The 14,602-nt window shown below is 35.5% G+C and overlaps 1 protein-coding gene across 1 annotated transcript; it reads left to right on the plus strand.

Annotated features, from left to right (window-relative positions):
• The first annotated feature begins 1,551 nt into the window (after window positions 1-1,551).
• LOC116209694 (transcription factor UNE10) lies at window positions 1,552-9,211 on the plus strand. The gene is made up of 6 exons (XM_031543431.1): window positions 1,552-1,978; window positions 2,173-2,950; window positions 4,786-4,887; window positions 5,522-5,587; window positions 7,098-7,508; window positions 8,952-9,211. Exons 1-6 carry the CDS (start codon window positions 1,878-1,880, stop codon window positions 9,033-9,035), a joined length of 1,542 nt encoding a protein of 513 aa, XP_031399291.1. The 5' UTR covers window positions 1,552-1,877; the 3' UTR covers window positions 9,036-9,211.
• Window positions 9,212-14,602: the final 5,391 nt, after the last annotated feature.

The following is a 14,602-nucleotide window of genomic DNA, read 5'->3' on the forward strand; positions in this document are numbered from 1 at the left end:
CATACGAGAGTGGATGGTGAGACAACCACCTCAATGTGGTCACTAGAATACTAGTCGATAGTGATAACCAAGAGGAGCAAGTTCAAAGGGGCAAGGGCCTCGCTGGCTACCATCACTCATCCTAGATCAGAGGGGACCTCAGTGAATAGTTGAAGTCGTCAACCTTCGACAGAGGTGTTAGGCTTTTCTCGAGATCGGCATGTAAGATATAGCAATTTGGGATATCGCCGAGAGTTTCAGTGGTTCTCAGTAATTTGTCGCACATCAATAAATTTATTAAGAATTCAAACTGTAAGACTCAAATGGACATATCACGCAACATTGGACTCAACTTTCAACTCAAATGCTCGAGCTAATAAGTTGTGAGGCTCAATCCCATATAAATTATTTTATTTTCTTTTATACTTCCGATATGGAATTAACTTTTCTTAATTGACTTTTATATTCTCAATATCCGCCCTCACATGGTACCGGGTGGTCTTTCTCACAATTTGCCTACACGTGTCACGTGAACCTTAACTGTTTACCCTCAATAACTTACCTCGAGCCGGTCTCTCATCTCTTCCGGACTCAAACCTTTACTACCTCGAGGTAGGCTTCTTCTTTCATACTCGGGCGAGGGGGATCGACTACTACGAGCCGGGCTTTTACTTCTAGGCTCGGCCTCCACTGACGTGGTTTGAACTCCTGCGCATACGCGTCCACAGGATCATTACCATGGCCTCTGTTACCATCTTAAATTCTACGAGATTTACATGGGCTTGGACTACTCAAAAGTTCGAACTAATAAGTTGTGAGACCCAATTCGATATAAATTATTTTATTTTTTTATGCTTTCAATGTGGGATTAATTTTTCCCAATTGACTTTTATATTCCCAACATATTCCTCATCTCGCTCTTCCATATATTGACAGGGACTTGCTGGCAATTGCATCCCTTTTTCGTTTCTTCTGTCAATAACTTCTCATAACAAGCTGCCTTCATAACCAATCCTAAAAAGTCTCGAAAGCCACTCCCTGGATTTTTTTTTTGCCCTTTTAAGTCGTGGGCCCATCTTAAACTTAGCCCAATCCACATGGGCGATGATGCTCGGGGGCCAGATTCCTTCCTTGGGTCGATAAGCTCATGGGTTTCGTGGCCTCAATATCATTCAATTACGCATCAAAATCCTTCTAATTCGCGGGGTGCGGAAAATAAATTCAAGTAAATTGGGCTGAACTACTGATAGAATAAGATTTCAATTCACACCAATTATCCTGTCAGTAACTCTCATCTGCGCTGCGCATTTGCATGGGTATCTTTGTTTTTTTTTTTTTTTCCAGGTTTAGATAAAAACGTAAAGCTTTACATGCACTAGCTCCACGAAAAAGATATACGAGAGACGGGACCACCTAATTAAATAATTAATTGGCATAACGTATCATCCATTCATTCATTATATAATCAAACTTTTCTTGTGCTATGCCCTGTTTTGGTTATCTCAATGATTGCTAGCTAATTAGCCCATATGATTCCAAATCTCCGACTTTTCACTTCCCCCTCTCATCTACCTGGTCCTCAGCTTCTCACAGCCCTTAAATAGATATACACTGCTAGATATTCGGAATTAGGATTAGGAATCCTCCTTAAAAGTTTGCCCAAAGTCTTCTTTCCACGACAAAACCCCAAAAAGCCTATACATACATACAATACATACATATTCCCCTCCCCTCACCTTACCTCACCAATCCAATTATTACTAAATAGAGCCATGAGAGAGGCAACTCTCGGAAACTTTTTGCTCTCCATTCCCCTTGTGTGCTGAAGCTCTTATCTAGTAGTCTATCATTCTCCAACAGAAAAGGCGAGGGCCACGGCGAAGAAGCCATACGAAGAAATGAACCAGTGCGTCCCCAATTGGGATCTCGATGACAACCCCTTGCCTGCTAGGCTCTCAGCTCGATCCAACTCGAATTCGGCCCCTCCCGATGTGCCCATGTATATATCTGTCCCCTATCTCCTAACATCTCAAGCCCTTTACGGGATTCGACTGGTCTCGTGAGCAATCGCGTCGTCTTCGAGTTAGAGAAATGGAAAGAGCTAGCCCCATTAATCAAGCTCAAGCAAACGTGCATATATTATATATATGTATATACTTGCAATGAGATGTATATGATCTTTTCTGTGTGCAGTTTGGACTATGAAGTGGCGGAGCTGACATGGGAGAATGGGCAGCTGGCGATGCACGGCCTGGGGCAGCCGCGCGTATCCCTCAAACCCCAGCCGCAGCAGCCAGCCTCGACCAACAACAACAAGTACACGTGGGACAAGCTTCCCCGCGGCACCGGCACCGGCACCGGTACTGGTACCCTTGAGTCCATCGTCGACCAGGCTGCTGCTGCTCTCCCCAACCGCAAGCGGCCACCCCAGCCACCTCCCTTCGATGACGTCGTCCCCTGGTTCAACTGCCCCGGCGCTGCCACCTCTGCCTCCATGACCATGGACGCTCTAGTCCCATGCACTGCTGCAGCCACCGACCGGCAGCACCAGAAGCATCAGGAGCAGGGCATCGCCGGCACCATGCCGCTCCTGAACGAGTCCTCTACCGTGCCACCCATGTGCGCGGTGGGGTGTTCAACCCGTTTGGATTCCTGCAGTGAGGCTGCCGTGGCCGCCGCACTGCAGGCGGATGATGCAAGGAAGCGGGCGAGGGTGGCGGCTGCTGTGCAGGTGCCAGTGGCCAGGGAGTGGAGCGGGAGGGACCAGTACAGCGCGAGCGGGAGCGCCACCATGAGGAGAGAGATGGACAGCCAGCAGATGACGGTGGATACGTGCGACAGGGACGTGTGTGTGGGGCTCACATCCACCTCCATGGGCTCACAGGACACTACCAGCTCCGGCGCCCGGCCGTGCACCCAGGCCACCGCCACCGCCGATGAGCACGACTCCATCTGCCACGGCCGATCCCAGGCATCTCTCTTTCTCCTTCTCTGGTCTCATCATGAAATTGTTGAGTACATCAGTTCAATGATTACTTTTGTTTTTGGATTAATTACCCAGAAAAACACTACATTTCCATTAAACTTTAAAAAATAGTACATGAATGTATGATATTTGTATTTTTTCTAAATATAACACGACCTTTTGAGAGTAGTACATAAAAACATGATCTTTGCATTTTTTTTAAAATATAGTATGACTTTTAAAAAATAGCACAGAAATGTATGACCTTCAAGTTTAGTTGCGCATCGAGAATGATGTCAATTATTTCGTTAAATTGTAACGATAACAGTTTATGTGAAATTAATGATGTTACGTGACACCATATTATTGGATGAATAGATCCTACATGTTTTTATTTAATTAAAAAATTTTAAAATTAAAAGAAAAGAAATGGAGATTCCACTTAATAAGAGGAATGGGGGAGGGGGTGATGGTGGTGGCTCCGTCGGTGGTTACCATCTCTCAATTGAGTTCGCTGACCGCAGCAAGACCCAAATTATGTAAGTGGTGCTGTAATTGGGACACCCATTGTCGGAATTGAAAGAATCCCGAAATTGGGGGTTTTTCCATTTTGGCGGTGGGAAAAAAAAAATCTTCGTGTGGTCTCTGCTCATTTCTTTTTTGAGAAAAAAAATCTTCTTTTTAATTTTAAAAATTTTAGAATCATTTTTTAATTAAATAAAAATATGTAGGACCTATTCGTCCAATCATATTGTGCTATAGAACGCCGTTAACTATTACTGTTACATTTGACGAATAATTGACGTCGTGTTAGAATCATAGCTAAACATAAATGACGTGTCTTTCTGTGTTATTTTTTAGAGATTGTGATATATAAAATGTAAAGGTCATATCTTTTTTTGTGCTACTCTAAAAAAAATACTATATTTAGAAAAAATGTAAATATTATGTATTTTTGTAGTATTTTTTAAAAGTCATGCTATATTTAAGAAAAAAATACAAAAGTAGTGCTTTTCTGAATAATTAACCCTTTGTTTTTATTACTTCATTAGATTCTTATATGCTTCTCTTTTTTTTTTCCTTTCTTTTTCAGTACTTTTTTGTCAAAATAAAACCTTCGTTTCTTCTTTTTTAAATATATAGTTTATTCTATTTTTCATTAAAAAATGTATATAATTCATTCAGAATAATTGATTTCTTTTCAGCAGAAAGAAAAAATAATTAGTCTCTTCTGTCATGGTTTAATATTATTTATTTCTTCGGCAAAGATTTTTTTCTTTTTGCTTTTTTTTCTTTTCGTTTCTTTTTTTGGTGAACTTTTATTTCTTATTTTGGTTTGTAAAAGTTATCTTCAATTTTTCACTTTAGTTCTCATGCATCCTGAAAGAGATCTAGGCAAAAAGAATACAACTATATATATATATATATGTTTGATGAAGCTTTGGTTAAATAATTAATATTTCGATGAGATCACAAGATGTCATTCTAATACATTTTTATATTCGAAAATTAATTCTTTGTATTTGTAAGAAATAATATTTTTCTGTAGATAAACGGAGGCAATAACCCAATTATAGGAAATAAATCTTGAAAAGTTCAAATAATTCATCCCCTTTCACTCGATATGTGAGGCGAGTAAACGCAGCTAATTAATCACTAGGAATTTTTTAAATTTTCTTAATTTTTAATTGTACGTCGATTTGTGTGGTAAAAGAAAAACATGGATGTCGATTTTGTCATAGTATTATTTGAAAAAAGTACGTAGTTTCCTTTTTCCCCAGTTATTGATGGTGTTGATTAGTTTGGACCCTAATGCAATATTGTTTTGTTATGGTTTGCAGAGGGAAGCAGGTGATGAGGAGGACAAGGTAAAGAGAAACAGGAAATCCACAGTCTCAACAAAAAGGAGCAGAGCTGCTGCCATACACAACCAATCCGAACGCGTACGTATTAATTTTATTTCGCGGATGATATGATATATTCTTGTCTAATCTTTACCAAGCGAAGTTGAGATATCATTGTTGGTGTGTAATAACAATGCCCAAAGCTAATCAGAAGAGTATAGCTAAGACCACGCATAGTCCACCTAAACTCTTAACTCGTAGTTAACTAGAAAAAACCCGATGTGCCATCTATCTGTGTATATGCCTCACGAAGCAGTCCACATTCTTTGCTATAATAAAATGCACTGCAAGTAGAAAGAACCAACTATGAATGGGGCAAACCCAAAGATGGAGGCTGCACTAGTCCTGCCCTTTTCCAAGCTAGCTAGTCCCATCTATTTGGGATAAATGCCAAGTTTTAGGCCGAAAAGGTCAGCATATTTTTTTTTTGTATTGTTGTTCAAATGTATGCCATAAATCAGTTCCTGTTTTTTTTTTTTTAATGACCGAGAAAAAAATAAATTTTATTCCCATCTTTTTTGGGTCAGGCTATGGTTTTGCATGGATGTTGGTGGACACCAATTTACCAATAAAATTGAACTATTACAATATATTATTAGTCGAAATATGCAGCTAGTAGTCAGATAGATAATTTCAATGGCAATTTTCATATTTCCCTTTTTTGGTGTTTCAGAAAAGAAGAGATAAGATAAACCAAAGGATGAAGACGCTGCAGAAGCTGGTCCCCAATTCCAGCAAGGTATTAGATTCTATTCAACCATTATTTTCATATTGACTGTGTGCGCCGTACGTTTTCGACATCATTAAATCCTGCTCAACCCTCGTCCCGGGCGTCCTTTTCATATACACACCCGTATATACGCACTCACTAGAGATCTTCTCCTATACGCCGGCCCTAGAATGTTCATACACAATTATAATCCATCTTCTGTCAATCATATGTACATGCCGCCAGGGTAAAATTCTGTGCCTTTGCTGGTCGATTGCAGAGATTTGGAAGGCTAAAGGTCCGTTTGGCTATAGAGTTAAATTTCGAAATTTAACTCTATTTTCATTGAAATAAGTAAAAGACAAACAAGTATGTTGGTAAAAAAATATTTATATATATTTAAATGGGTTATAATAATGGATTGAAGAAAAAAATAAAAAAAATAATGATTGAATTATTAAATTATGAAGAAAATAATAAATAGTTGAAAGAATTTAGTATTAAAAAAATAAATTGAATGGGATGTTAAGATAAAAAAAAATTTAAAAAAAGAAAAAAATAATGATTATGTTGTTAAATTAAAAAAAAATGAAGTGGATATTTTCACTTCAAAACGAATCATCCTGAGTTATTCTTGCAAGATGACGAGGAGATGAGAATGGGATGAAGAGGAATAATAGTAATGATGAGTGGTGGGTGGTGGTCCAAGGCAAAGCTGGTGATTGTGGGGGGGAGAAGTTCCTAGTCCACTCAAATTTTTGTGTTGCAATGGGGACAACAATTGGACAATGGGGGGAAAGATTAGATTTAGATTTAGATGATGAGCTTACTCTACTCTACTCTGGTACGGACTGTGAGAGACAAACATTGAATGTGTAATCACGTCCTGTTCCCGTAGGTCCCTCAGCTTCGTTCACACGGCTGTTGTGCCTGTCCCAAGTCAGTCCACACATTGGCCAATGACTTTGGTGATTGTCAAGAGAGCTAGACACCACAAAATATGTTGTCCACAATTATTATTGTTATTCTATTTCCATGATTGGTCAAGTTGGAGACACTCTAAAATCTTATAAAAGATACTCTTTATTAGGTGAACTGTATGCAGGGCTTATGTTCCTAGAGACACTTTAAAATCTTACAGAAGAATACTCTTTATTAGGTGAACTGTATGAACGGCTTATGTTCCGAGAGACATCTAGTTTATGGATTTGCAGAGTGCTCACGTGGGATATGAGAATTACCAAGAAGAAATCAAAACACCTTTGTTATTTAAGAAAACATAACCTAATTGGGTCTTCCTTCTGCAGCTTTCGGACAGTGTCTTTGCTGCTACATTTTTGGCATAGACTAGACAGGGGACACAACGTACGGTACTGAAAATGCAGAATTAATTGGGCAACAAGGAAGAATGCATAAAGATTTTATTTGATAACCTGAACTTCAACGAATATCTTTCTTTGAGGAAGAAGGAAAGAAAAAAAGGTTTTTTTTTTTATATCGGATTCGATAATTTATAGCATGTGATAATTATGTGTTGCAGACCGATAAGGCCTCGGTGCTGGACGAAGTGATAGAGTACTTGAAGCAACTGCAAGCACAAGTTCAGATGATGAGCAGGATGAACATGAAGCCAATGATGCTTCCAATGGCGATGCAACAGCAGCTCCAGATGTCGATGATGGCACCGATGGGCCTCGGGATGGGGATGGGCATGGGGATGCCTGGAGTCATGGACATGAACGCCCTCACTGGCCGCCCCAATCTCCCTGGCATGCCACCCAATGGCTCGGCACCCATCCTCCACCCTGCGGCTGCGGCCGCTCCTTTTTTGCCCCTAGCACCCTTATGGGATGGCTCTGGCTGCAACGGAGATCGGCTCCATCCTTCCTCGACTGCTGCTGCACCGGTTCTAGCAGACCCGTTTGCAGCTTTCCTCGCATGCCAGTCACAGGTACATTTGTTCATAGCAACCATTCTTTCAACGTGACCATATATTATCGGTTAGTCATTACAAAATATTATATTGAGCAAGAAAGAATTAATATTAATTAATATTTTGTAATGTGATTTTTCTCAACTTGATTATTTAACAATCCATATTTACGAGATGAAGCAAAATTTTCAAGAATATCTGTGGAGCTCGACATAGATGACTTGGATATATAAAAAGAAAACATTATTTTTTGGTTACAAAACAAACTCATAAGTTTAAGACAATGAAATAAAAATCATATCTTAACAATTAATAAAAGGATGCTGATAGTCCCACCAATAATATCGAACTTAAATCTTTTTAGTTATCATATGAAAGTATGTCACTGCTTTACACTTCTTAAATAAATATAGAAAACATAAAGGAGAAAAGCTCTCCAGTTGAATGCTCATATGCTTGCATTGTGATTGCCCAAATAGGGGCAGTTTGATGATGGTGTCTGGGAGTTTACCATGTATGACTTAACTGTATGCTTGTTGCCACTTTTAACAACTTCTGCACTTTATGTCGCGTGATTCTTGGTAAAAAAATAAATTAGAAAAATACAAAAAGGTAATGAGTTAGGATTTCTCTCTGGGATTGTACTTTATGTTTTTATGTTTTTTGGGTAAAAATTGTACTTTACGTTGCCTAAGGAAAGATGTGGATTACCCAAAAAAAAGAAAAAGAGGAAAGTTGTGGACAAACCCTACAACCGTAAAAGAAATTCAGCTTTTACTCTACCGAAATAAGAAAACAAATTCAGAAAAAAAATAAAGCTTTCCTTTTCCTTAAATTATAAAGGAAGTTTATGATCTACTAGAAAAAAATGAATAGATTTTTTTTTCGATAAATAAAAACGAATAGAATTTCTTCAATAAAATCCAACATAAAATCTCAAATTTACTATTCGATTATAAGGGAAGTTCATGAATTTATGACAAGGAATAAAAAACCTAGCAAAGAAATGGATAGTCTCATCATAAAAGTAAAATCATAAATTTCTAATTTATCAGACAATGACATGTCATTGCACCTCCTTTCTTATCTCTTGACTTTAAGTCGAGGATCACTGTATCAACGTCTTTTATCTTGTCTGAAGGAATTGTATAATTGAGAATGAGATTTTTTTGCGGGTGAAATTGTGAACGAGATTTAGAGTAGTGATACTAAGCATTGTTTTGGAATTGAAATTTTATACGCCTATTCTTCTACTTGTCCGTGGGACCACATGCACATTCACATCCACAGCCACATAACTAGGTAAGTGGGAGACCGGGGCATGTCACGAACTCCAGATAAACAAATGTCACGAGTTGAAATATCTGAAAATGGGTGATTTGGGTTTAGTTTATATAATTAGAAAAATCATTAAAGGTTGCTAACTATATAATTAAGTGATTTTATTTTTATTTTTGGCAGCCAATGACTTTGGATGCATATAGCCGGATGGCAGCAATCTACCAGCAGCTGCATCAGCCGCCAGCTTCAAGTTCTAAGAACTGAGACAGCCGGGCCGGCTCCAAAATTTTCATGGTTTCATTATTTCGGACAAATCAAATTTCTGTTTTTTTTTTTTTAAATTTTGTGTTTTTTAAAATGTTATCATAACTCGGTTCAGCATATATATAGAAATGTAAATTTATAAATATATAATTAATTAATTAATTCCTCTTTTGTTACTTGAAAGTCTGATAGACAATTAAATGAATTTCGTCACTACTAGGCGCCTCTGGATCTACATGCTTTATAGTCGGCATTGACGTTTTTCATTGTTTGTCTGCCCTCTTATTCATGCATAATAGTAGGATCCCGATGCTATCCACTGGTGCCATCATCTTATTTTTTGTTATTGTTAATAATATTTAATTTTATAAGTTGATTAATAATAATTTTTGAAATTTAATGAACACATAGTAGTTTCGAAATCAAAATTTTATAGAAAACAGCGAGAATAATGTTTTTACCTTGCATTCTCGAAATTGGAAATTTTGTAGACGTGGGACATTAAGAAAGAAGAAGTGTTGAGAGAACAGAAAAGGATTGATACTAATAGAAGTCTTAGTCATACTAGAAAGAGGTAAAGAATGTCTTCGATTTGTTCGCGTTCTACGGTGTTGATGCATGGTCACATTTGAGAGAATACTCTCCATCTTCGAATGCAGAGTTCAGAACTTCCTCATCCATAAGTTATATTTAGCGGAAGAGATGGCTCAAGACAATTATATTCTGCCCATGCTTCAAGGAGGACGTGCCTTTCTCTATGCACGAAGGGTCCATCTTGTTCTACCATCAAATTAACTGCATCATCTTTTATCTTTGAGTTAGGATCGATAACTTCTTCATTCCTATGAAAATGACAGAGAGAAGTCATATCTCATATCACATATTGCAAAAAAAATGAAAGAAAATAACCAAACAAATTCGAATAAGTTGATAAACTGTGCATATAGACACAACACGACTTTCAAGAAGATGATGAGATATGCTTAAGCCAGATCCTGTTTCCTTGTAGTTAAACTTCATGCTTGAGCTTGCATGATATTCCACTTTACACCTCAAGCTTAAGGATTAATTTCCATCCTTTGACCTTTTCGGCAGTAGTTGTCCTATTATTGTGCATCCTCTCTCATTCTTTTTTGTTTAGGACAGCCTGCTCTAATTTGGACATTTCATCACCATAGAGTGTTAATAAAGTTTTTTTTTTTGAATAGAAGAATTTAATTGAGCAACTTAACAGTAGAAATTATTATAACAATAAAGGAAGAAGATAATTCAATTTACTCAAAAAATTCTTAAAAAGTTCAAAGAAGAAAAAACTCAAGAAGTAATAAAAAATTCTTTTTTCAAAAAATGATTAATTTTAAAAATGAGAAAAAATAATTTAAAATTCATACATTACTTATATGAACTAAGTAAATGTGACAAAATTAATTGAAGATTATTATTTTATACGGTAAAATTTAGAGAAAAAGAGAACATATATATTGATAGTATTTACTTCATAGTTAAGTAAATGTATAAATTATTATATTATTTTATAATATTATTATTTACTTCATCATTAAGTAATGTATATATTATTACGTTATTTTTTATAAAAAATTTAGAAGAAAAATTTAAAATTTCACATACTAAAAATAGAATATATTATAAGTAAATAAATTTATTAAAATACAACTAAAAATTAAAAAAATGTGAAATATATTATTATAATATTATTATTTACTTCAACGTTAAGTAATGTATATATTATAGCATTATTTTATATAAAAATTAGAAGAAAATTCACAATTTTATATACTAAAAAAATTAATTTGCATAATAAAAAATTCACATTATTTTATATAAAAATTGAATCGTACTCTCCCAATATGACACGAAATAGCTCAACTTCCGTGTAGAATATATAAAATATAGATATATAGATATAGATATATAAATATATAGCTATATAAATATAGACATAGATATATAGATATAGATATAGATACATAAATATATAGATGGAGATATAGATGTATACTAGACGTTTAACTCATGCTATGCACTTATAAAATAATTTTTTTTCTATCTCATCAATTTATGGTTCAAGCTAAACTAATACCCATATTTGTAGAAATTTAGAAAATTAATATTAAAATTTTAAAAATATAAAAATCAAAATAAAGGAGGCGGGGGAATGTGGAGGACGTTAACTAAAAGAAAAGAGAGATAGGAGTGGTTGGACAGTGAGAATAATAGGAGAGAATTTTAGGAGAAAATGGGTGAAATTGGAGAGATGAATTTACAAAATCATCTCTCAATTTAAGGATTATCATTTTTTCATGAAATACGAGGAAGAATAATTTTGAAAACTGAATGTTAGCCAAAAAAAATTCTTCTCTTATTTGTAATAATATAGATATTTATATACGGAATTTACCGGAGGGAGGAAGGGGAAGCTCTATGATTTAGGTACGGCCCCTGACATTGCACCAATCCAATAAGGAGAAATCAAGCAACATGAGTTGTTCAAACTGTTCAATATTTATTCTGCTTGAATAATGTCTCAGGTTCAAGTTCTTGTGAATATATAAAATTCACACTTGGAGCTTTACTCCTTAGTGGACCGACGCAGTTCGACTGAATCAGTCGGGATCCAATTGGACTTTCAGATACCAGAATTCAAACCGAAAATAAGGAGGGAGCACATGTGTTGCGTGTGGACAAGTAGAGGTGATCGAATGATTCAGTCTCCTTTACTTCGAGCATTCTTCCAAGGACTTTAAAAATGCACATCTTTTTTCGGTGAATTTGAAAATGAAATTTAGATAATTCCTATTTCTTGCCCACTGAAATATGGTGGCCACAAGTCATACTTCATTATTTTAGATAAATTTATCAATTTAATTTTGCCATGGAAATTGATTAAATATAAGAAATATAGGATCTATATAAAATATATAATTGCAAAATGAAGAGGAAGGATTAACATCGTTGTTCTAATCTTTAAACCCTTATCTCCACATAATCCGACTTTTTACATACTCCATGACATTAATTAAGCACTTTAATTTATTACAAGTTTTCACTTATTAACCCACCGCATTAATTAAACAATCACATTAATGATATCATGAAAATTTTCAAAGACAAAATAATATAATATTAATTAATTTATCAAATGCACAATATAATAGATTATTATCTAATAATATGTATATAATAATATAAATATATAATTAAATAATAGTTTCGCGTGACGCGCTGGTGTAGCGCTAGTATTATATTAATAATAAAAAAGAATGGAGGGAGAGGAGAAATATGAATGAGCAGTAAACTCCAAAAGATAACAGCTAAGAGTAACTTCATAAGATCCTATTTTATTGGATCTCTCTTTTTTTTTTTCTTTTCACCATTGTATCTTTTTTGAGGGACTTTTCTAGGGGCAATTAGGAAACTAAAAGGGAGATAGGTAGTGGACTTTTCTTTGTTTTGAACGTCCATTTGGATATAGAAATTCAACGAGTCCCGATTAATTAATCTAGTTTAAATGAATTGGTCCATTAAGGGATAAAATTCTCTTAATATAGATTTTCTTCATTTATAATACTCAAACTCGATAGATTATTTAGAAGGGACAACTGTTAAACCACATAAATCAATCCATATTGGTTGATAGTGAACTTTACAATGGCATAAATGAATATACATGTTACTCTAGATACAAAAAGATAACTCCTCATTTATTTTTCACAAGAGCCGCCCTTGAGAAATGGTCAATCCAGATCTTCTGGTATCATGAGCGATCATAATAGTTGAGATGGTCAAAGGTGTTCAACTGCTCCGAGTTCCTCGCGAGAGAATCAACTTTTATTAGCTAGTTAGCTCCAATGTTTCATTTATATAATTAGCGGTTGATTTTCCGATTCTAGACATCTAATTACAATTATAGATGGTCGAGAAGGTTTCTCTTAATTGGAATATGAATTGGAGAGCCACTCAGACATATATGTATTCTAGCATGTGCATGCGTGCCTGCATATGATATGGATGTGCCACTTTAGGTGTCAATTTATTGAATTTTCCTTCTTCTTATAGTGAGCAATTATTAATGTCTAAATAGAGATTTGTCTTTTCTTATTTGGAGAATTTTTTTTTTAAAATTGTGAGAGATACCGCTTTTATAATTTCGAGAGATAAAATATTAAAATATCACTTCACCTCATAATAACTGTGTCTCCATAATGTTGTATTCTCCTATTGTGGGTTGAGATTCGTACTATTTGAACTTGTGGGTGGAGATGTGTCTTCGTTCCAAGAACTTACGTATCTTTGAGATTTTGCATGCATGAACGAATCCGAGGTTGTCTGACGATGACACGCGGCTCGTTCCTCTTGTGGTATTATGTGTGTCTCCTGCTGGGGGATGTGCCGACAATCTTTCCTTTTCTCGGGTAATAATAATATATAATGTAACAAAGTTGGATGAGCTCAAATTCCGAAGTGATCAGTCGAGATCATCTACCAATGCTGAGAACCAAAACTAACTCATCCGCATACACATGCTGAGAACCAAAATTGAACAGTCCAAAATCAACGTGGCTCCAGGAAGGGGCTCAATACAGTAATACAACATGTCAACTCAAACTTAAGAGATTTTAAATTTAATTCTCGTTCTTGAAATTTTCGGTCATGATTATTCTTTTTCTTATTCTTATATTAAATTTATAAACTTTTCTTATTAATTGCAAAAAAACGAGAATGGGATTGATTTATATGGTTGACACTTTTTTCTTTAACATCTCGTTTTTAAGGATTTTGATTGGAGAATATGTGTGATACAGAGCCTGAACCTGTATTAAACGAAGCTATTGAAATTCTAGCACCAAGCAGTGCACACCTTAAAAAGAAAAAAGAAAAAAAAAATGAAGAAACTGAACAATCTAAGCCAAAGAAGAACAAAATAAGAGCAAACATAAAATGAAATCCGCATCTCATTCGGTAAAGATGGTTGTGTTTGTTTTACTGAGATGTGAAGATTAATTGACTATAAATTTTTGGGGCTTGACATCATTCGTACAACATGAAGCATGCACAATACAAATAAGGAAAAAAGACATTTTTTTTATCTTCAATTTTTATCATTATTTACTCTAAACATTTTTTTTTCTCATTTTCGTACTCAATTCTCAATATTTCACACTTTTGTCATATTAGTTTGGACACCAGTTTTTACGTCAAAATATACATTTTCTGTCCAAAAACATTTTGAGTATTAATTTTTTATTTTGGTACTTAAAAAATAAAAAAAAAGGGATGAATAGAAGAAATAAGAACGAGAGGGATTGGGGAAGCGAGGGGTTTGGCCTCGCCAACGGCTATTCCTTATTTCATTTGGTTTCAATGACGACTAATGAGATCGCCCCCGACACCAAGATAGTGGCGGCCGGCAAAGCCCCCAACCCTTCAAAGCAAGATAACTCAGTCGGGGGTGGTGGCTGTCGAAGAAAGCCAGATCACACCCAAATTTAAAAAGAAAAAAAAGAATTGAAAACAAAACTAAGAGGGGAAGAACATATGAGGAAGAC

The sequence above is a fragment of the Punica granatum genome, chromosome 5 (assembly GCF_007655135.1).
Source record: "Punica granatum isolate Tunisia-2019 chromosome 5, ASM765513v2, whole genome shotgun sequence".
Classification (NCBI taxonomy): domain Eukaryota; kingdom Viridiplantae; phylum Streptophyta; class Magnoliopsida; order Myrtales; family Lythraceae; genus Punica; species Punica granatum.

What these genes read in the sequence shown, in the direction of transcription:
- LOC116209694 (XM_031543431.1), top strand. Translation starts at nt 1,878, where the DNA reads ATGAACCAGTGCGTCCCCAATTGGGATCTCGATGACAACCCCTTGCCT. An exon ending in GCCCCTCCCGATGTGCCCAT is followed by an intron (nt 1,979 to 2,172) that starts GTATATATCTGT and finishes TTCTGTGTGCAG; the next exon opens with TTTGGACTATGAAGTGGCGG. An exon ending in TGGTCCCCAATTCCAGCAAG is followed by an intron (nt 5,588 to 7,097) that starts GTATTAGATTCT and finishes TATGTGTTGCAG; the next exon opens with ACCGATAAGGCCTCGGTGCT.